Source organism: Mesitornis unicolor, unplaced genomic scaffold (genome assembly GCF_000695765.1).
Source record: "Mesitornis unicolor isolate BGI_N332 unplaced genomic scaffold, ASM69576v1 scaffold8886, whole genome shotgun sequence".
Taxonomy (NCBI): domain Eukaryota; kingdom Metazoa; phylum Chordata; class Aves; order Mesitornithiformes; family Mesitornithidae; genus Mesitornis; species Mesitornis unicolor.
Genome location: NW_010191686.1, coordinates 1 through 24719, shown reverse-complemented (window position 1 = coordinate 24719; position 24719 = coordinate 1). Strand labels below are relative to the sequence as shown.

At 34.3% G+C, this 24719-nt stretch overlaps 1 protein-coding gene across 1 annotated transcript in view; it reads right to left on the bottom strand.

Annotated features, from left to right (window-relative positions):
• Positions 1-22778, bottom strand: part of WDR17 (WD repeat domain 17) — a 28123-nt gene extending 5345 nt beyond the window's left edge. The window contains exons 1-11 of the mRNA XM_010186822.1: positions 22713-22778; positions 12573-12701; positions 11297-11480; positions 9295-9525; positions 7615-7866; positions 6784-6906; positions 6260-6447; positions 4861-5029; positions 2826-2917; positions 1587-1669; positions 598-684 (exon numbers count right to left, since the gene is read on the bottom strand). Coding sequence (XP_010185124.1) covers positions 598-684; positions 1587-1669; positions 2826-2917; positions 4861-5029; positions 6260-6447; positions 6784-6906; positions 7615-7866; positions 9295-9525; positions 11297-11480; positions 12573-12701; positions 22713-22778 — 1604 coding nt within the window. The remainder of the gene's footprint in view (positions 1-597; positions 685-1586; positions 1670-2825; positions 2918-4860; positions 5030-6259; positions 6448-6783; positions 6907-7614; positions 7867-9294; positions 9526-11296; positions 11481-12572; positions 12702-22712) is intronic.
• Between the last annotated feature and the right edge of the window lie 1941 nt (positions 22779-24719).

Below are 24719 nucleotides of genomic sequence, written 5' to 3'. Positions count from 1 at the left end.
TGCATATTTTGCAATGTGCTTTAAAAATATCTTATTTTTACTTCTCTTTTGCTGTTTATGATGTAATTATTGATAATCCAATTAATACACTAAACCATAAAAATCCTGATAAAGATCCATTAGTTGCAACAGGGTCTGCAGTCTGATCAAGCACCCAACACAAATAATAATTAGTTAATAATTAATTATATGCAAAATTAACATATATCACATTGTATTTAGCTGCCTGCTCTATCTTCAGTTTATCAGTCATTAAAACAAAGCCAACCTAACCGGCCCTTTCCTGCTAGTGAATGTTTATATATTTTTTTCCTCATTATATACTCAGCCAGAGGATTTTTTTTTTCTTAAAATGAAAAGATCGTCTTTTGAAAGTTAAGTAGTCTTTGTCCTACTCAACACATTAACATGCTGGGCAATGAAATACACAACTGGGAATACAGAGCTGGTACAGACATATCATACTGGGGAGCAGAAACCATTTCAGTGCTCTAATTATCACAGTAAATACAGCATTCTAAATAACATTGTGTTATTTTATTGGTAATCAAGTTCAATAGTAAATATTACCAATTCTTTGGGTTAATTTTTACTTACTTGTTGTTTTGACTCCAATCACAGCCAAACACTGCAGCTGGATGTTTGTACTTGTGAAGAACCTTGCCATCAATAGTTCGAATAATACTGAAACCAATTACAAGGTAATATTATGAGCAAAAAAGCATTCTGAGTAGGCTATCCAAAAGTCAAGTTTGATTCTGAGCAAATAAGCCAGATAACAAAAAGTATACAGTGGGAATATGAGAAATCTTTATCCCTATAGCCCCTGAACAACAAGTCTAACTATGTATTTCCCAACAAAACACTTAATTGGGCTTCAGAGTCCATGTTCCTTCAGAGAGGCTGTAAGGACGTCCACTGTGGTACCTCCCTCTCTGAAAGGATCCTCACAGACCAAAATCTAAGTTGTAGCTATGACTTTAATGTACAAATAGGTCTTTAGAGATTAAAAAAAATAAAAACGGTTGATTGATTGTTTTCTAGAATTCATGCTCTTGTTTCAGCTGAAATAACATGGGTAGCAAAGGCAAAAAATGAACAAGAATTTTAAAATGTACTGAAACACAAAACAAGCAAAATTGTTCTCAAGAGGCATTTGCAAGTTTTTACAAATAAACTTATACTCCTGTAACAGCACAACCGCAATTACTTTGTTCTAAAATAGTGAATGCTAGTCCTTAAAATAACAAACAAAATTAAAAATTAAGACAAGTACAGTGAGATAGCTTTTGAAAAGTGTCCTCCATATCTACATATAAGAAACATAGAAGAAAATTCTTCGCTAAACAAAAATCAATATTCATTTTCACTATCATAGTGTCTTAGACATTACTCCTTTTGCAAAAATTTCCATTTACATTTTTTCTTAAAATCATGAAAAATCTATCCTGAAAAATACATGAGATTAATATAATACAAGTTTTGGCCAGTAAGAACAACTTTAAAATTAATCACTCATAGTTCTGTAAAGTTTAGTGACTTGAGAAGTGCATTTAGCAATTTTATTTTCTTCCAATAACACTCACCAAAATCCATCACTGCTGCAGGTTGCTATTCTTTTGGAATCTTTATGACTCCAGGCAATGCAGAAGATTCCATTCTTTCCATGCTTCAAAAAATGCAAAATACCTATCAATAAGAAATAATTCACTCCTTTTTTCTCTCATCTATTGATTCATCTTTTTTATTTTATTCTCCTGTGGGCTTCCGCCCTTTTGTCTCAGTAAACTATACTGTACAAATCCACATTCTGAGTCTCCAGTATAGCCAGGATATTTAAGAATCCAAGACCAAAAATTTGGAACTGAGAAGAGACTGTAAAACTGCCACACTCTTCCAGGATCCAAGAGACAACTGGGTTAAATTGAAGAATGAGCAATGCATAACTACATGAAACTGAAGCTTGAATAAAGGTTAGCTACTTGTTGGAATAATGAAGTTAAAAGGCATAAATAAATGCTGTATGTGAAAACTTAAGAAGGATGTGTATCTGGATGAATGTTTGAGAAAAGATGTGCAGTAGCACAAGTGCAAATCTTGTAAGTGTTAGAACTCAGGAACTCCTGAATGTATATATATATATATTTGTTTTATGCCTTGCAACTATCTCTGTTTTTTTAAAGAGCATCCTTTGTCCTCTGATACAGATGCCACATCACTTATGCCTGTACAACCTGAAGATTACAGCTATATGCAAAGAATACATAAAATAGTACAGAATACTATGACACAATATTAAACAGCTCCTCCTGCCAATAACAACGGTGCTACTGTTTCAGGACTTGCAAATGCCTGCATAGAATGCAGGTTATAGAAAGCAAGATTGTAAATAAGGCATACATTACAAAATGGAGCTTTACTGGTCTAGACTTCAGGGACTGAAAACTTTTTCTGGGCCTTATGTTTGAAAAGTCAGACCATCACTTTACATTTTAATACTCAGTTTAAAGTCTATATGTCCATACACTTCTACATGTTTAAGAAAGAGTCAGCTATGCTTTTGCTGTGTATCACTACAGGACCATTTTTAAGATAATAGAGATCATCTGGTACTTCATCATTCTCTTGTCACAAACCCAGTCTGAGGAAGTAAAAATGCTTCTTCCTCATAGATAAACTGGCACCTACATAATTCTTTCTATAGATTTTTATATTATATCACCTTCTAAGAACATAGGAACTTAGACCCATCTTTATTTATTGACACTAGAGGGAATGACTAACTTACATTTCATAGAGACAAAAAAGGTGTAATCTCATCTTACCTCATTGAATCTGGTTATCATTTTGCCTTTTGGAACATCCCAGATGAAGGCACCATTTCTGGATGTTGCACCTGCTATGCAGTTCAGATCGCCTTTAGAGAAAAATATTTGTAAGATCTCACATATGTTTACAGTATTGCTTGACTAATATGTTTCTATTTTAAAATCAAGAAATGTAGCATAAACAGACGTCATCAATGGCACACAAACAAGAGTTTTTCGTAGTTTAAGGTCAGCATTTGATACTAAAGTCACAAATATCAATTTCACTAAAAGCTTGACTTGCTTTTCTAAATTCCTGTTTTGAGGAAACGGAAAAATAAAAGTTATATTGTTGCAAAAGAGTATCCCCAATTCCTGCTGAAAGTCTTGCAGTTAAGGTGACAGGAAAAAAATGTCCATGATGCATATGACTCAAATTGAAAAAGAGATAAAATCTCAATGTTTCAAGCTTAAAGCTGCAGCAACTACAGCATTTCCTTTTATTTAAGATCCCTATGCACTAAGACAAATCAGGAAGAATGAGACAGAACATGTAACAGTACTTTCTTTTCTTAAACTTGCACCACTGCAGCACCTAAGCCCATCAAGAATGTACTTAAATCTGTAACCACACTCTACAAGTTGGAAAATCTGAATGTATGACTCTATAGTGAGAAACCGAAAACTGAATTCAGACCAAACCCAAAAGCCATCGAATTCTCCTCAACACAGTAACCCTCTACCCAATATAGCTATGCTTTTCCTAAATAGCTATATAGCACATTTAGATATATATATTTTGACTGTTATTTTATACCACATTACAGATGCAGAAAAGGCAATGAATGCAGGAGGAGTCTAAAGAGGTATATATTTAAGATGGAAAGAAATTCAGGTAGGAGAATGATAGGAAAAAAAAAAAGTCTTTTGGAACCAAATACAAGTGGTGGCATGCATTAGATTATATATTAGGAATGAAGATAAACTATAGTATAAAAATTTCTGTCTGGCATGGACAGGAACTTTAGGACAAGATGGTAAGGAAGTTGAAGCACACTTTTCCAATTAGCTTGAAGTTATTTTTAAAAAATGAATAAATCAGAATATAAGATCTGAAAAGCACCTCCTCCAGTGAAAAAAACTGTTCTATCAATGTGAGTCTACTACAGGCTGAATTTAAATTTCAAAACAAAATAACACAAAAGAAAACACCATATTTCAGATCGCCATAATTTCCATATAGCAAGACAAATTAACTGTGAAGAGGAACAGTGTGCAAGAGACTCTCAAAAGAAAAAAGTGGAAAATAATTTCACACATTCAAGCTGCATTAAGATTCCCATCACAATATTTTGTCCTGTCAGCTATTATTTCTTAGAGTTTAAAAGCACAGGAAAGAAACACAGTGAGCTACATTATTTAGAACTTTAAAAAAAATGCATCTGCTGTCCCAAGAATTAAAACACAACAAGAAAGCCTACCAATCATCAACTATTGACATTAGTAACTATCAGAAATGTACTCCCGGGTTCACCTAAGTGCGTGGCAGAACAGTTTTGAGAAGAAAATTTCCTACTGACTTCAGTGACTTCTCTAAAAAAAGTAAATACTCTGCAGAAAAGATACTCCCTATTCTAATAAAGTAAAAACAAAGCTCTTCACTGATAAGAATCCTACACAAAGAAGGAAGAGAAAAAACTAAACACGTGTTTTACTTTTTCACACAAAATAGAATCTGAATTCCTTTAACCAGCTGCTTCCCATGCAAAGAAAGCCTTTTCATCGTCTGCATAACATATTGCTAGAAAGGCTCTGGAGGTTTTCCTCCCTCCCTTCTGACTCACTATGAAATACTGAGATCATTCCTCATAAGAGCAAGCCTCAATAAGGACTCTTAACGCGTCAAATTCAATGGTTTTCACAGATAATAGTTCAGTTATGTTTAAACCTTATAAGATACCCTGCTATCTAAACCTAATATTTTTATAACGGAAATTGCTGCTAGTCAACGCTAATTCAAAGAACATTTAGAACCAAGGCAAAATATTCTTACCTGGAGCCCAAGAAAGAGAATAAATAACCCCCTCATTACCAGGAGATGTGTAAACCGCTGTTAAAGTATTTATGTCCCAAACTTTTATTGTGCCATCAAATGAAGCTGTAGCAAGAAGATCAGGGTTATCAGGTTTGAATTTGCAATCAAAGATGGTCTCAACATGTCCCTTAAATGAAACAAATATTTAATCCATTTTTATTGTTTGATATTTTTCAGAAGTCCAACTCTAGATCAAACTCAAAAATACATAGTACTATAATCCATCAGATAAATTATGAGTTCCAAAAAACCTGGTTCATCAGTTAAAATTAAAAGGAATAAAATAGCTTGGACCATAACACTTCTCCCTCTCATAGATCAATATTAAAGACAGAAAAACTCTGCCCTGAAAAAACAGGGAAAATGCCAGGGACTGGTTGGCATTTTCTGTTGGAACTGAGTTGCTAAAAACAGAACTAAAAAAAGCTTAAACAAACAAAGCCAAACCAAACCAAACCAAATTTATTTTTTAAAACAGAAATAATTTTGCCCTTTAGGTAAAAAACACCTGACTGAGAAAAATAAACCTTTGTATGTTGATCATGTCCTACAAATTTTCTAGTATTACACTGAGTTTTCTATGTTCTAAATACAGTCTATGCTCTACTGCAGATTAAACTTCAATCCATTAGAAATGTACCATCTCAACTGCTTGTTTTCTAAGACATGCATTTGTAGAATTTATCTTGACACATACAAAAGAAACAGGTAATACGTAAAATTTTTTTAGAGCCTCAGTTGCTTTACAGGACCAAAACCTTTAAAAATGGAAAAAAGGAACACCAACCAGCAGCCTCCATTCAAACACGTGTGGGAGTACAGCTGAAAATAATGCAAGTTTTTCCAAAGAAAAGGGAACAGTAAGACAGAAAAATACTCAAGAATAATCAAAGACCCAGTGAATAAGAGGTTCATCTCTTATGTGACAAACCTAGTTTTGAACTTCTGGTTCAAAGATTTAATAATTTAGTCTTTGTCATTTTAAACTGAATGACACAACCTGAGTGTGTCCAAGCTGCATATATTTTCTCTGTGATTTGACTAAAACTTTTATTCTAGATTCTAGAAAACTCTCCAGACAATATTTCTGAGCAGGCCATCAAATGAAAATTTCTGTTAAAAAATCCAAAACCAACAAACCGTTAAATCTTTATTTCTGGATGAAAACTGCCAGAATAGTTACAACAGGATTCCAGCTTTTACAATAAATGCTTTCAACTTCAGAGAAATTTAGACTCTTTTTAATGACAGAATCTGTTTTACACTGCTGTGAAGACTTCATTGTCCATTTTCTACTGTTAGAAGAAAGTATATAAGTTAAATAAACTCTTATTTAAAAGACAGAGATGAAACATACCAAATCTCTAAGAAAATCCCACTTTTTGGCTCCCATGTCATAAAGCCCCACTCCACCATCCATGAAGCAACAGACAGCATGTCCAGGAGGAAGAGAAAATGCTTGGTTTTGGGTTAAAGTTGGAGGAGGAACAGCCTCACTTGTTGAGGATGTATGGTGATTTTTAGCAGGATACTGTGTTGAACATGCTTAACAAAATAAAGCAGAAGATATAAACAGGTAAGATTTTTTTTTCATTTAATAATATGCAACAATTATAAAGAGTAAAATGCTTTGTAATCCAGTGAGATTAAAACCAAACAAAAATAATTGAGAATTCATGTACAATGACTAGCCTACTAAAGAAGGGATGTATGAAGTGCTTGATCCTTTACACATTTGTCTAGTCATCAGAGGGTACTTTATTTAATGAAGAAATACAGAGACAAAAGTTTACAGAGATCAACTCACATATAACAAATTCATAAACAATATTCTCTTAACTTGTAGCAATTGCAATGATTAACAATAAAAATTACACTTACACTTTTTCTTTGGAGGAGAACTTAACACATGCAAACCATGGAAACCACTTTTCTTCAATTTAAAATTACCTAAAGGTGTTGTACGTGAAACACTCCAAATACGCAACACACCAACTTGAGAATCTGATATGTAAAAAAACCATTGATTAAAAACATTTATTATTTTGATTTAGTATTCTCTTTTTACTGCACACATAGGTACACAGTTTAAGGACTGATTTAAGTGAAAATACAACAATGAATTAAACTCAGAATAAGCAGGCACTGTCATCTCCATTCTGGTACCACTATCAAAAATTATAAACATTAGCAATATTTACTTAAACTTCAGCAGATAAACTCTGTGGAACCTCTCATTATAAAATATTCTCATGGCTTCACTTTCCTTACTCACTGCTTCTTCAACCTGAGCACTAATACCTACAGTGAAGAAAAGAGGCAGGAAATAGATTTTTTTTTTTTTTATACTTCTAAAAATTGAGAGAGAAAAGCTGGGGAGCAAGAAGTGACATCCACTAGTATAAGGCATTTTTATTGCTATTTTCAAAGAAACTCTCATATTTGTTGCTAAAGTGTGCATGAGGAAAATATTTAGTATAACAAATAGTTTCAAGTCACTTGTTTATGTACCCAACAAATACAAAATAAGTAGAAACTTCTCAGTGTAATTTTCTGTTCTTTTCTAGTTTTAAGGGTTTTTTATGTACAAAGCACGTGTGCATTTATTTGTAGAAAAGTTAATAAACAGAAAGATCACACTTGAAGTATCAACTTTGAAAACTTAGTCCTATATTTATTACTTTTGTATAAATCAGGAAATAAAAGGCTTACCTCCAGTTATAAACATTCCAGGTGCACTAGACACCCAGGCTAAACACTGAACAGATGCTGCTGCACTGGGAAAATTGAAAGTTGTGATACAGGACAGAGATTCAGAATCAACTAGCCGAATTCCATGATGTAAATTAGCAACAAGAAGGTAATCAGTTGACAAAGGGTCCCACTCCAGTGCTGTAACTGGATCCTCTTCATCTGTTCCTTCAAGAGACTCTGGTCTTAAGACATGTTTCTGATTTTTAGATCCTTTAAGAGCACAAGAAAACAGATAATTTCTAAATTAAATTAAATATATCCCTTCAATAGTTTCAGTTGTTAATGAACTTTGTATAAACTTTCAACTCCTTATTCCTCTGTTGGAAACCAAGAATCTTATAGAAGTTAAAAACAGGAAACAAATTTTATGGTTAATTTATTTTTATTTTAAAATTGTCTAAATGAATATGTACAACATTACAATACTAATGAAAACTAAATATAAATAAACATAGAGACAGGTAAAATTCCTGTTATAATCTAAACTCAATTTCAAGCTAGTACAAGTAAGTTTTTCCCCAGCAGTAATGGATAATTTTCAATAAACAATTTTTTATACCATCATATGTGTGGTATATTCAAAACTGCCACTGCTGCTAGCTTTTTTTTAGCCAATATTATATTTGCATTTGCAGAACATAATTTTGACATTTTAAATCCTTTTCCTATCATATCTGTTTTCATATTTAAATAATTCTTGACAAACTTCATGAAAAATTTCAGTTCAATACATATTTAGAGGTCAACATATTAAAACAGATTTTCTTTTCCCAATGCCAATATTACTTCTGTCAGTGCTACTGAAGAAATCTATTCTCTGTGACATCTTGAGTGACAACTTAGTAGAGTGAACTGAGGGAGAATGAATTTTGCCTAACACTATGTAAAATTAACACATTATTTAAAGAATTACTTTTCTCACAAAATTGAAAATCAGTTTTTACTGGAGGAAAAGAAGTAGTCAGAAAAAAAAATTAAATAGTCCACCTAATACAGATAATCTGTCTTTGTAGAAAATTATGAAAGAGAGCTAAATTTTAGCTTCAAAGGAGCTTATCAACAAGAAACCTTCATTAGCAGAGCACTGAACTATTTATGAAGTATGCACAAATGTGCTCGGTGGATTTCAGATATAAAGAGAATCTTTATCTTTATCTTCCCATACAGTCTTTGACAGAACAAAATCACAAAGACAATATGAAGCATGACATGAGATTCTACCTATGAAAATGCAGATGACTCAAGCATATGAAGCACAGGACTAGAACAAATGCAAGCAAAGTAAGAGACAAGTCAGTCCATTCAGAAGAACAAGCTTGCTGGGAAATACAGTTCAGCAGAAAATCAGAGCTGTTATCATTCCCTAAGAAATCCAGTTTATTGTACTTGTTGGAAATTGCAATGTTATCTTGGTCACAAAAGGGAGAAGACAGAAAGAAAATGTGCTCTTTATCTAAGAAAATGTATTTTTGTCATATGGAAGGAGTAGTAATACTAAGAGCTAAGAACACGTTTTATGTATGCGCAAACATTACAAAACCTAAACGAAGAAAGTGCAGAATTACACACATATAGAGAGACAAAAACTATACATACACTTATATATAAAAATAAGTATTTTATCGTATCAGTTTTTACCTGGTTGAAAAATAGATAGGCTTCCATCAGTATGTCCAAATACTACTTTTCCTTTTTTCTTTGGATGCCATCTAAACAGACTGATATCTGACAAGAAACTATGTGCTTCTCTGTGTACAGTTACCCCGCTGTCAGGTCCTGAGATAGTCCAAATGTACAATGGACCTCTGTGGGACACAAATGCAACTGCATCACCTGCATTCCAGCACCAGGTAAGCGATGCAGGAATTCCTGAAACATACAGGTAAATTTTATAAGAACCAGGATACGAAATTCAGTGCATTACTGCTTCACCCAGTATCAGCAATTGTCTTGAAAAGCTGTACAAATAATTATTCTTCTACATAAAAATGATCAGATTGAAATTTAGAAAACTTTGTGAACATATTATAGTGTAAATGTAAATTACGCATATCCATAGGCGGGAAGTAGAATTATTTCCCAGATTATTTTAACACTACTTTGATGGGCCGTATTTTGTGATACTTATACTTGATTTCGTTAGTGCCAAAGACAATCATACATATGAAAAAGGATAAGCCTGATTCTGTAAACAACACTTTAATTCATTCACAATTCCATTCACCGTTATGTTTTATTATCAGGTATTTGCTACTAAGCTGGTAAAGTACCAAAAACTTTAAAATGTTTATTTTTGCAAAACACAATGAAATTTAATTTAGAGATAAATATAATAGAGGCATATGTTTGTGAAAAAATTGGCAAGCTAGCTCTGTAATCAAAGTAAACTCTTGAAAGCTTCCTTCTGGATAACTGACAGTTTTAATTCAGTTGCATAACACCTAACTTTAGGCATTCGAGTTTAAGGATTTTGATCTTAACATCTCCAGCCCTCACTATCCTCATAATTTAATACTCTGTATCTGAAGGAATAAATGACACTAAGACAAACTCCTCAAGCTGAAAATTCAAAAGTGTTTGGGATTAGACACTTCAATATTGCAGTGTCAAAGAGAGGAAAAGCAGCATTAGTAGGAGCTTTAAACACATTATCCTAAAAGTAAATTTGCTTTTAAAAAGTTTAAAATAATAATATTTTTCACACGTAGTCATTGGCTGAAGTAGTTTTTTAAACAACAAATGTATTGAAAAATAATCATTAGTTTTTATATTAGTGCATAATCTGATACAATATTCCTATTAGGATAGATATCTCAATGTGGTTTTTTTCCTACTTATTCCTTTTTCAAGATATGCAAGATGGACAAGATTTTCAGAGGTATCCTAGGTGCTCTGGAAAAAAACAGAGTAGGAGGTCCTGAAATGTCTTAGAAGATCATGAAATACTGACTGTTCTTGTGTTGCATCTGTTTTCCAAGAATGTAAATACAAGAGCCAAGGACACCTGACAGAGATTCACTGTAAGAACAGAAATACCTGTACTGGTTTTGAATCAAGAGAATGAAACAGAACTGGGCAGAGAAAGGTGGCAAACACAGATTTTTAACCCCCTAAGCTTCTACTACAATCTTCTAATCAGCAGTTTCAAGTCCCGAGAGAAAATGTAGGTAGAAAAGTATTAGGTTATTTAAACAAGTAACTTTGTCAAATTCACTGATAATTTATATTTCAACCTGTTTAAGGTTACATTTTATTTGCTTTCACTTCCATGAAGTTATCATGAAAATACACAGGGTTTAAAATTTAATTATCATTTTATATAGTGATGGAAAAAGCTGCTTATTTTCTGCTCAAGAAGAAATCAATAGCAAAGTGCATTATTGAATTGGTCAAGTACTTTAGAAAATAATAATAATAACCTATTTCTTTACCAATTATTAGATGGTTCAGGGCAATTTACTCAAAGACAGTATCATTCTTTTCTAAAATGAACTGCAACAAATTTGACAAGAATATTGTGTTATGCAATTGTTAAACCTCTGGCCTACCAACTGCTTAGAATTTACTCTGTATCAAATATTTCTGATACCAGTGGATAAAAAAGCTATATGGATCAAATAGATCTCCATGTCTGAAATACCTTTAGTATTGTCCAGCTTGGCCACAACTTTCTGTTCAGTCATGTTCCAAATAATCACTAAACTATCTGCACTGGCACTCGCAAACATGTCAGGATTGTGGGGACACCAAGATATGGCTGTGATTGTCTTCTTATGTTCAGACATAATTGCCCGGAGCTTGAATTCATTGTATCGGTGATCCAGCTAAACAAAACATAAAGTTTATTTTAGAAATACAAATTTCATAAACTCACTTTAAGTACTGTTGGGTTGGAGAATAATTCATGTAACAGTATTAGGCTCACGGATGAATTTATAGTGGATTTCACAATTGTCAGTACCTGACACCTCAGTAAATTAAACTCTCATACATTTGACTGGACAGAAAAGTTGTTAAATATTCAATTAGCCCAACCAGTATTAACACAGTCTGTTCTCTCTTCACTTACAAACTATTATATTCCATTAATAACTGCACTCAAACCCAATCCTAAAATGCTTTATTTATAGGCATGGTATCAACCATTTAGCAATATGCAAGAGGTTAAACAGGGTGGAATATGAAAAGAAGTTTGAAATCCTGCTCATTTCCTAAATCGCATTGTACTAAAAAAAAAAAAAATAAATACATAAAATGCCCAAAACTGACACAGTAAATTTTCTTTACTTTAATCCTACTAGCAGTATAACTCTTGAAGTTAAAATAAGCATATCCTTTATTTCTTGACATATGTCTCAGCCTGAAAATTTCATGTCACAGCATTTCTATTGCTTTGTTACATGCTGATGTATAGTACCTTTGAACTTCAGAAGACCATGGTGCTGAGCAGCTGAGAAATTAAGAAAGTAATAACTTGTTCCAAAACAAAGAAAGGTGAGCAATTGAATCCACAGCTCTGCATAGTGGATTAAACTACTTCAGAAGACTACTTTTACACTACAGCTTCAAATGAAACCATAGAATTGCTTCATTTCTCTCTTGGAACCCTCTCTTCTATCACTGGACTTCATTAATCTTAAATGTTTGCTGAATTGAGACCCTGTCTCTTAAAAATAATTCTTGACACACACAACTTCAAATATAAAGCTTGCACGAATCTTTTGCACTAGTTGTAACAATGAGGAAAAAATAATTTGGAAGGAGTGTCTTGAATGGAAGATTGAGCTTTTTACATGGACATCTTCTCAGCAGCAATCATACTTTTAAGAGCATTGTAGAAACATTTATTGTTTCTACAAAGCAAGACAGAAACAATGCAAAAATGTAACTAGTCTGTTAAATAAAAATGATCTTACCTGATAAATATAAATAGCAAGGGTAGCACAGTAGGCAAATCTGTCCCCACTAGCAGCACATACATCCTTGTTCCATGGCTGACATCCAGCAGCTAAAAGTCCCACTTGTTTAACGTGTGACATTTTTGCCTTTAAAGACGCAAAACAGAAATTCATTAGACAAGACGACAGTGTTAAAAAACATTAATAATAGACTTTTGTTCCCATAAATAACATACACATATGTGCCTTAAAAATACAGCTAGCCTTTACATTATAACAGCAACAAATTGTGTTTATGAGGTACAAATGCACGAAGCCAAAATAAAGCCAAACAGATTTTCACAGGTTTCAGTGCTACACAAGAAAGGGATTTTAACACCATTCACAGGAATCCACTTGGGAGAAAAAAAAGGGAGAGCAGGGAGGGACAGGACATGAAAACTCAAACAGTTCTTGATTTGTACTAGCTGAAGCTGGTCTCATCACTTTCATTTTCTACTGCAGGCTGATTCACCACTTTCTACATTACAGTGTAATGCCCTTTCTGTTCTCTTCTTCCCTTCATCCTCCAGAAAGACAGCCAGACAAAACAGACCATATGCTAATACTTTTGTTTTAGGTAAGTTAAACATTGTGACTAAAAAGGTCTTCAAGCAACTTGCATAGAACAACTATGCATTATTTATTATCAGAATCCCTTTTGAAGAAGCTTTCTAAATTTTCTAATAATTACTATTTAACAGAAAATTTGAAAGACATTGTGGAAAATAAAAAGCAAAACTTAGTGTAACATTACTGTATTATTGTACAGAGAACTATGCCTTCATTGTCCAAGACAAGTCTCAAACGACCAGCTCTGCTCAGAATGAGGCAACAACCAACTTTACCATAAAAACACAAGAAATGCTTCGCTGGGCCAGACCAATTATCCACCTACCCCGTATTTGATTCGTGATAATGTCAAAATGTTACTTAGAGCACACGAGCCTGGCCATTTTTCTATGATCCATTTACATACTCTGCTAAGACCAAGAATGCACACATTTGCAAAGCTATGGTTAAAATTCAACTTGTGGGTGGGTTGCACAAGATGACCTGCGGAGGTCCTTTCCAACCTCAATTATTTTGTGATTCTTAGATTTAAGAAAAGATTCAAAATGAGCCGTGTTGCATTTATTTAGAGCAGAGACGTAGGGAAGGCTATCAGTTTTACAGAATCTCTGAACTCACTTAGAAACCAGTCTTCATGTGATACGAATGTCCCTGGTTTAAGCGAATTGTCAACTGATCAATGCCTGTTCCATTAACTTGCAGAAACATTTATGGCTTTATCACTAGCATGGGCTCAAGTAAGGTCCAGACATAAAAACTTACTCTTCCAACTATGTTATAAAATGTATCATTTAAGGACATGTTTATACTGTAGATAGATCCATGGACTGAGGGACATTATGTGGCAAAACATTACACAGAGTGTGGAAGATGGGATCTTACAGTCAAGAGCTGAGACTATGATCTTTAAAAGATCAGGAGATTTATGTTCGATTTACCAAGTGTTAGGTACACTTTCAAGCCCCAGAAAGGAACTGAAATTAAAAAGAAAAAAAAGGAAACTTCAAATGCAATAAAGCATTTTGAGCAGCAATTGTTGATCAAGTGCAAGGGTTGGTTATACAATGCATTGCTGTGTAACAGCTTCAGGAGGGAAATGCTGTCTGTAGATACTTTCCATCTAATTGAGATCAACTGCATGGAGGGGGAAATATTTTTCTGAATGGCATTAGTATTAAGGGGCATTTAGAAAAAACTTTGTACAAGTATGGCACCTATCGGTCAATACCGACAAAAAGCTTTTCCTAGAAACATTTACAAAATTTCATTTTAATACATGTATATAAGGGATGAAAATTAAGTTGAATAATCAATTTTATCTTCCATTTTTTCTATTTGCTTGGGATATCTACTTGGCAGTTAAATAGTAATGAATAAATAGAAGGAAGAAGCAACATCCATGAGATTGTAAGTCTCTCTAACTTTGGAAAGTGTGAAAGAAAAAAATAAAGTTCAGAGATTTATTTTGGGTGCTTCTTTAGCAGAACATCAGGATCAGATTGAACATTTGGGACTGAACATCTCAAAGATATCACTGACTGTAGCTATAGTGCTTAAGCGTTCTGAGTTCTAAATGCCTAAAGAAAAGGAAACATCCACATTAACTCCCGAAAATTTTGGTAAAGGAGACTGTACAACAGAATAAAGATAAACAGAAAAAAGTCACAAAATCCAGCTCTGCTGCAGACCAGTGCTTTGGCTATTAGACTTCCTTTGCCTCTGCCAACAGTATTAATTCTCCTGACTTCTGCAGCAAATAAATTAGAGATTCTAGAGAGAACAGTTCTATAAATTACATCACCTTGCAGTTCATTTGCATTCTATCTCATGTTATAAATGAGTCTCACAGAAAGAAATTTATCTTATTATTTAAATAATTATCATCATCCTTACATAGTGTCAAAAAATAGACTCCACATTTCTGATTTTGCCATTGTAGTGTTCTTTCAGCATCTAGTAAAATTACAAATTCCAGAGGTCTCTTCTGTGCAATTAAAGTACCCATCACATGTATTCAGAAATATTTGGACTTGGGTCATTCAGAACTGCAACAAAGACTTTTTCCACTAACAACAAAAAAATAACAGGCACCATTAACAACCACTTTTTCTGACACTAAAGTAATCTCGTTGATTGCATAACAATTTGCCAAAATGCAGAGTAATATCTGGAACCAGAACTCCTGGTTTCTGCTCTTGATTCCAGGAAAAATGATGGTTAAAACACTAGGTATGCCAGCAATCAGATAAGGAACATCAAAAAAGCCATGGTAAAATAGAATTAAATGTACAATACTGGATTATCATAGGTGCAGTTTCTATGTTTACCACACGTAAGACTGATTAAAAGTTAACATCTCTTTAGATACTAAGAATGCCCAAATATTTAATTGATAGTAATAACAGATTTGTCTCATTTTGCACAGATCCTATTTTTTGCCTTCTCATATGGGAGTTAAGAGGTTCCTGATATGATGAAGTTTAATCTGTAAGAAAATATTATCTTAAATCTTGTTTAATTTGTGGTTTGAGTACAGGTAAAATTGACTGTAAAGCTAACATGTCTTACAGATGCTGAAACATTATTCCACAAATGTTTCTTTCGGAGTAACAACAGATTTGTCTTGCAGGATTCTGCAGTAATCTGTATTCCTTAAAAAAATCCCATTAATATATTCAGTAGATCTTACTTTCTGCCTTGATATGAGAGAAGTTATTCCTGACTACATGGAATCTAGTCTATAGAAAAATACTATTCTAAGTGGCTGAGAATAAGGAGGATTCCAAGCTTAAGTGCTGAAATCTAGAACAAAAAGAAAAAGGTCCTCCACACTGGTTTTACAGTTAACATGGTAACACAAAACAGACTCCCGCTTTGGGTTTGGAGTCAATTCCACTACTAGCACTACTATTTCCATGTTTTCCATGCAGCTGATTAACAATGAAGATGCTTTCATACATTTTTTCCATGTCATCAGGACACCTGCATAGTTTAGGCTATTTTAATGGTTTCCAAATGTATACATCATCCATTAGAGTTCAGGCTAGATGAATCATGACCAAAAAATCATTGTCATCAAATGGCTATAAAATTATTTCAAACTAGATCTAAATGTATGTCTGTAACCATAACTGGATATGTCATATGAAGTACTGTATTTCAAATAAAAGAACACATTTGAGTTCTCTTTGTTCTACATTAAAGACAAAAGGTAACTTTATATTAGTTTTTGGTGAAGAAATTCACCAATAGAAGCCTTATTCACAAGTTTCATTTAAAACAATTTTTTGGATAATGTACTATTTTTCTTAAGGTATGAAATTCAAATGAAAATGTCTCCTAAATATGACCAACATTTAGACGAAATATGCTGCTTTGTGATATTTATTGCACTGAGTTAATAATCCATGCTTAAGAAGCATTATTAAACTTTGATTCTTCATTTAGTTTTCTTCCTATTTAAGTATACATAAAAAAGTACATATGTAAAATATTCTGAGCTGTATTATAGAAAAGAATTTGCACTTCATTTACTAAGATTTGCTGGTTTAGACCTGTTCATATTTCCTGCTGCTTGTAAAGAATTATATACTGTTTTACAAAAAAACACTGTAACTAAGAAGAAACATTTGCTTTGAAATTCAGTACAATAGCATCTAGAAGAAGAAATTACAATTCTGTGGCATACTGACTGTTATTTTCTTGTAAGTATCACTCATTAAAATAGTTTCCTGCAGATCTCTTCAGACATTATAGATTTCTGTTGAACATAGTAAGGGAGGAACCAGCATTCATCAGAACAGCCTGAGTAAAATGGCAGAAAACTAGAAATGCAGTATAACTGAATAAATATTTACATATGTGTATGATTTTACAAATGCTGCACTTTTATACAATGGAGATTTTTCTCATATTTCATTAAAAACACATTTTATACCAAAATAAGGGATGTACAAGTAAATATATTGAACTCAAGTATACACTGAACAAAACCTGTGCATGTATAAAATGTAAAGCTGGGAAAGCTATCAAAGGATGCCCATAGTTTCCAAGGAGATGAAGGGAAGAGGGGAAACAACAAAAAACCTCTCTTTTCAATTGGCATGAGCAGCAACATTCTAAGCCCTTCCTTGTTGCCAAATATAGAAAAAAAAACCATTAAACTGAAATTTACCACAGACTTAATGTTATTTAAAAATAACAACTGAATGGACTAGATACATAGACACGGCTATATATCAACAACTTAGAGATAAATGCCTAATAATCCCTACCATAGCATAGGTATCATTTTTTGTAAACCATTTAAGAATTTCGATGTTCATTCCAATACCTTGCTGCTCCTAGAAATGCAAAATCTTGTTCTGGCTGTAGAATGAAATCACCTTACTTGACAGATGAAGGAACTAAACCTTGATGTTCCCAGAATAATGCAGTTAATGTCAGTAGCCTGGCAACTGCAGCTCTTTAACAGACACCATTTTAATTTAAACGTAATCCTTTTTCTCTGCTTCAGCTACTCGGTGTATTTCATCACTTCTTGTATTTCCCAATTGTACTACAATGATATTTACAGAATAATAATAGCTCTTTAAATCCATAACTTAATATTCTTTCATTATCAAGAGATATGCTTGCACGTTGTAAGTATTCGTAAATGTATAGCCATCATGCATAGCCAGTAACACACGCTTACACTGTTAGTGATTGTGGTCTATATGGTGTATGACCTGTCCAAATGAGTGCATACACAATATGGCATGAAGACAAAAATGAATATAAAGTATCTTTATGCTAATCAATATGCTCCTGTATATACAAACCCCTAATTTCTGAACAACTATATGTAGTAAAGGGTTAGTGTCCTCTGCTTTTGTTCATTCTGTTGTCACTATCTTCCAATTAAGTTTCTATGTTTTCCTATGTGGGAAACTTGCAGTCTCTTCTGTATGTTAGACGTATAAAAGTGTTATATCTCATCCAGATTATTGACCCCAGGTACTAGTATTTTCATCAATATGTCAATAATAATGTATTAATTAAAGATCTTCTTTAGTGATAAAAATGTGATTTCTCCTTAAAGTAATTGGGTATATTTAACCATCTTTGTGGTAAAATTCATATGAGATGAAAATGTGACCTGTGAACCATACACTTTCAAATTATCACCCTATCCAATGGGACCAGTCTGAAGCACCAGAAAACGGACAATGAATTTATCTTGTCAAAAACATTAAGGTCACCAAACTTACCAAGCAATCTCTGCGTGTCTGCAAGACACAGAGGAAACCAACTTCTTACAACTGTGCCTGCCTCAATAGCAGAGTCTCATGTAAGAACGTAAGCATAGTTAGTATTAACCCTCTTCCATTGGGGCTGGAAAACACCAAGCTTATTATAGCAATGTTAAGAAATTAAATTCTGATTATTATTTCTAGACCCATGAAGTAAAGGATAATTGGAATTATTCTGGTACATATGTAACTTAAAAGCCAATAGACAAATTAAATTTACTAAGACTACACAGAGCAATTAAATTTCCAAAAACTTTAATGTTTCTGGAAGGGGCATTTAAGAAGTTAGCACATTTTATAAATTCTATTCTATGCTATCTATCCATTAAACTTAAATAAATTTACATGTACTGGGTTATGAATCTGAAGAATCTCAAAAGTAAGAACACCAGAAGATGAGAAGAACTCTTACACTGTGAAAACTTTGAAAATATGTATATTGTCCAAGATCACCAATCCTAGTTTTTAACAGATCTATAGGAATAAAAGGTTAGAAACAAAGAAATAGATGGCAGTATCATATTTCAGTTATAATTTCTTAAGAACCAGATATGTCAGTATCAGTTAAGCTACTCCCTTTAAAGAAAAAAATCTTCACTCCACTTTGTGTGGAGTACCGCAAAACGGTAAAGAATTTTCAGTTCTTGATGTGGCCAATCAAACTGCAATTACTAATGTAGGTCTATAAATAGTTTTACTGAGACTACACACATGCTACTTTAAGGAATTGCTTCTGGGCAAGAGATGAGCAAAGACTGAATATATTAATCATGACAGTCACAATGTACAATAATGTAGCATAATTATGTAGCTTTATGCATGTACTGCTCTAAACAAAAGTTAAACTCTTCATACTTCCCCGCAGGATTTAATCTAGGTAGTCTACCACTTGTTAAAGTGTCTGGTTGGTCACTAGTCTACCACAGAGCAACATAGGCAGAGAGTCTGTCTGCTTCTGTGCAAGGACTAGGAAAGTTTTTTCTACTTTTGTATAGAATTCATGGCACACAGACTGTCTGTGGCTCCAGAAGAATCAAGAGATTAACCAGAGGCCAGAAGAGAGCATCTTGGATGAGGCTTTTAATTTGAGCAAGATTCTTCAAAAAAATCAGAAGCCTCAGCAAGATTCTTGTATCCAGCAGTTGCAGATGACCTTTTGTAACTTATGATCATAGAATCATAGAATGGATTGGGTTGGAAGGGACCTTAAAGCTCATCCAGTCCAACGCTCCTGCCATGGGCAGGGACACCTCCCACCAGACCAGGTTGCTCAAAGCCCTGTCCAACCTGGCCTTGAACACTTCCAGGGAGGGGGCATCCACAACTTCCCTGGGCAACCTGTGCCAGTGTCTCATCACCCTCACAGTAAAGAATTTCTTCCCAATATCTACTCTAAATCCACTTTCTCTCAATTTAAACCATTACCTCTCATCCTATCACTACACTCCCTGATAAAGAGTCCCTCCCCCTCTTTCCTGTAGGCGATCTTCAGGTACTGGAACATCGCAATAAGGTTGACCCAGAGACTTGCCTTCTTCAGGCTGAACAAACCCAATTCTCAGCCTGGCCTCATAGGGGATGTGCTCCAGCCCCCTGATCGTCTTCATGGCTCTCCCCTGGACTTGCTCCAACAGGTCTATGTCCTTCTTTTGTTGGGGGCCCAAGAACTGGATGCAGTACTCCAGGTAGGGTCTCACGAGAGCAGAGGGGCAGAATCTCCCACTGATCTCCACAGATCCACCTGTCCATGTCACCAACAAAGATGTTAAATAGCACTGGTCCCAGTACCGATCCCTGAGGAACACCACTCATCACTGGTCTCCATTTGGACATTGAGCCATTGACCACAACTCTCTGAGTGCAACCATCCATCCAACCAAATCAATTCTAGTAGTAAATCTCTTGCCAAGCAGAAAAGGACCTGGGGGTGTTGGTGGACAGCAGGATGAGTATCTCCAGTTACATGGTGCCACCATGCTATCTCAGAGCAAACCAGCCGTCTTACATGAAAATTCACTGCAGTCTGGTGTTACTAAATCTTCTCTGTCAAGCAATTACTTCAACTTGCCAGGCTCCTAACAGACTCCTGTACTAATACCTAAGTCACCATCAAAATCAAACATGCTTTAGTAACCCAACCTAAACCATCATTCTGGAGCATAGGAGGTTCAATCTGAATATGAGGAAAAACTTCTTTACTGTAAGGGTTACGGAGCACTGGAACAGGCTGCCCACAGAGGTTGTGGAGACGCCTCCTCTGGAGACATTCAAAACCCACCTGGACATGTTCCTGTGTAGTCTAGGTGATCCTGCTCTGGCAGGGGGGTTGGACTGGATGATCTTTTGAAGTCCCTTCCAAATCCTAACATTCTGTGATTCTGTAATTTGGCTCTGAGTTTATTGTGGAGGTTTAAAATCTGGAACAGGCTGCCCACAGAGGTTGTGGAGACGCCTCCTCTGGAGACATTCAAAACCCACCTGGACATGTTCCTGTGTAGTCTAGGTGATCCTGCTCTGGCAGGGGGGTTGGACTGGATGATCTTTTGAAGTCCCTTCCAAATCCTAACATTCTGTGATTCTGTAATTTGGCTCTGAGTTTATTGTGGAGGTTTAAAATGGGTGTGAACACTAGTAGAACACTTGTTCATTTAAAATGATATTTAAATAATCGTGTTCTTTTGCTAGTCAGTAAAACGATAGAATGAGGGGGAATGGTTTTAAACCAGAAGATGGTAGATTTAGACTAGATATTAGGAAGAAATTTTTTACTGTGAGGATAGTGAGACACTGGAACAGGTTGCCAGGAAAGTTGTGGGCGTCCCCTCCGATGGCAGTAAGGTTGGACTGGATAATCTTTAAGATCCCTTCCAACAATTTAACATTAAAAATCCTAACTTGGAGTAAGTCTTAGAAAGGAGTGGTTTTGACTGTCTTGACTATACTAGTTGTACAGTTTAACTAGCATATCATTTATCATGCAATTTTAACAAGATAATCAAGAGTAATAGTATGGTTTAAAACAGAGCACAGAGAAATGCTGCTGTTTCTAACAACATAGCACTAGCGATGCTGAACTACCCACCTAATCAGCCCAAGATGTCATACCTAACAATGGTAACAAAACCATCATCTAAGGAGTATAGTACCAGAAATCTAGTTTTCAGGTACCGCATGTAGTACAAAGAAATACATACAACCATATCTGATCTCAGTATAATGCATCCAAGAGCCTCCACAAGAATTTTGTTCTCATCTTCCAACCCAGAGCTGCCATCATCACCAGAAGATTTATTTTCTGCTGGCAAATTGCCAAGAAGACATTTTTGATTTCAGATAAAGTTACCTCTTGAGACATTTTAGATCTGAATCCCTGATAAGCAGCTATTAAAAGATAATTTCACATCTGAAACATATCACGAGTGACATGTAACATGAGAATAGTGAAAAAATACTAAAATCTGCTAGTTTTAAACACTTAGAAGCATATAGCTTATATAAAAACCAAGTAATACACAATAATACAATTTAAATAGCTGTTGGCCCTTATGTATCAGTAGCATCTCCTGCATTCCGATTCAATAGCTGAGAATATACTGTCAAAATGAGAAATAGAAATTACAGAAATATATAGTTACATAAAGGAGCCTATTCACTTCCCACCATAAATCTATGCAGGCAGCAGTAGATCAAGCTTGCCCAAGGCACGCAGTTAATGAACATTTAAAAAAATCCAAGATATCCTGCAAATGTTGCTATAGTAACGACTCCTCCTCCGTGGAAAAATGTTAACAAAAATATACAGATAACCAAGGTGTAATCTGGAAATGTCCCTAGGTGAATTTAATATATTTCAAATACTTTTGTTTTACTCAATTACTGCTTATAATTATTTTACCTTATTTCATGTGCAGTATATTAATTCCTCCTAATACAATACAAGTAAATGCTTGATTTCTATCCTATTACATATTAAAGAATTACTACTTATTAAATTATGCAACCTAAAAAATGCAAGTGGGTGGCTAGCAAACTTTCAATATCTTTTATCCAGCTAGCAACACTAATTTTCAAAGAAATAATTTTAGATGTGCTTATCTATGATTCAAGACCTCATTAAAACTACTAAAAAATCCCTACTTTCTACCGTTATGGGAATATTACTTTTGGTACTAGTAATATAATAAACAGCAGCTTAAAGAAAAAAAAATATAAAGGAAGTAAAAGAGAAAATAATGATTTAAACAATTCTTACTCGTTGTTGTCCTTCATACCAATCATCTTCATCAAACCAGTGGGAAATATAAGTCATCCAAGCCATGACAGAAGGCACAGTTGAAATGAAAAACACAGAACCTGAAGACATGTAAGTATTATGAGTCCTGTGCTAAAATTTACTCAAAATTACAAGAAGCTCCTCAAAGATCTGTGATATGATTCTACATTAATAAGCTTTACATTCATAAATATATAATCTTAAATACTTTTAGCAACAATTTAAATGCTATATGCATTGGATTCTGAACTGGAAAACAGAAATCAACACCAAAACAATTACTAGATTACATAATTCCAGTATTTTCAATTGAAGCAGATTAGTGCCTCAAGCTCAATTTTACGGTGCTTCTGAGCTCTGAAAATGAGGTGCTGTTTAAGTCATTCTTATTTGTCTCTAAAAAAAATTACTTTCCTTTTTTTCAAATGAACTCTCTGTAAGAAATGTGGTTCAGTGCACAAAAGCTTGTACTGAAATGTAAAATACCTTCAGACTCATAGGGAGTGATATGTTTTGGTTATGTAGGGAGTGGTTTCAACTGGTACAGTAGGAGGGGCCACGATTATCGCAAGTGCCGAATATCTTTTGTTTAATCTTTTTTTTAAAAAGGCAAAAAAAGAAAGAAAAAAAGGTCTGCATCTCCATAGTTTGCAGCCAGCAGAGCCTGAAAGGCTCAGCTACAGCCACAAGAACTGGCTGGAAAATTTTAAAACCCAAATTTTCACTAATTCACCGGAATGCATCTGTTTCTTTTCTCTCCCTTGGGAGATAAAAGGTATCTGACTGTATTTATTCCTTCTGCAGCTAGTTATATCCTTTACTGGTATGCTCCCAAGTTTCACATCTGATTTCACAGTGCATTATACCAATGAAAACAAGAGGTAAAAAGATGAAATAAAAGCTGTATTGCTCACACCACAGTTCAGTTCTGCAGTAGCACACTTCATCAGCTGTGCTGTTTAGAAGACATTATCATACAAATCCTCCTGACTGCATAGTTGCAGCAACTATCAAATCCTCAACAGAGACTATGGATACCTAAAAAACCTCAGTTTTTAGGAAATGTAGAACCCAGGCAACCTCTGCCCTTCTGTACTGGATTAGTGAGCTGTTTCCTAAAATTAGTATTATTAAATAAAATATGAAATTAAATAAAATGCAAAAGCTAGACTGTTTAATCAAGAAATAAAGTAAAGTAGGAAAAGAACAGGTGGAAGTACCAGATATAAACCTAGAGTTAGTGGTCAACATGAGTTATCATTTCCAAAGAGCAACTCAGTGTCATTACCAGTCCTACTTTAGCATTCGTAGTTTCCATTAAGGCTATTGTATAAGCAAGCTATGTTCTCAGATACACAGCAGAGAAATAAAGAAAAGCAGGAATACTTTTGCCTTCCTCTTACTTGTAAATTATGACATCCAAGGGAAAAAGAACAACAAACCACACACACAAAATAATAAAAACTTAAATCAAGACACCCACTACATTTATGGGCAGTAGCACTGCCAAATTAGCAGATTTTTTGTGGCTACACAGTCCTACAGAAAAATGTATACGTACACAAGAGCATACACAGAGGAACTTCTCATCATACTGCTGAAACTTTCTTGCCCTTTGAGACTTTGGCTCAGACAGAAACAATACAAAGTGTGCAGAATTGTATCATCTCATAAACTATAAGGGAAACATGGATTAATTCAGATACCTCTATTCATAGAGTTGAAGAAATGCCTGACCATATCCATGGTCTATGACTAAATTATAAAAATGTTACTGATCTATCACTGCTACAACCAAAAATTTTATAATCAGCTGAACAAATAATATCCACTTTTTGTTACACACCTAAATTATGTTTTCAAATAAATTAATACTAGTGCATTTAGGAAAGCCTTTGCTTTCACACTGCTGTATCTCTTTATAAGGCCACATAGCATCATTCAGAATTTTGAGCAAAGTATTCACAGAATCACAGAATCACAGAA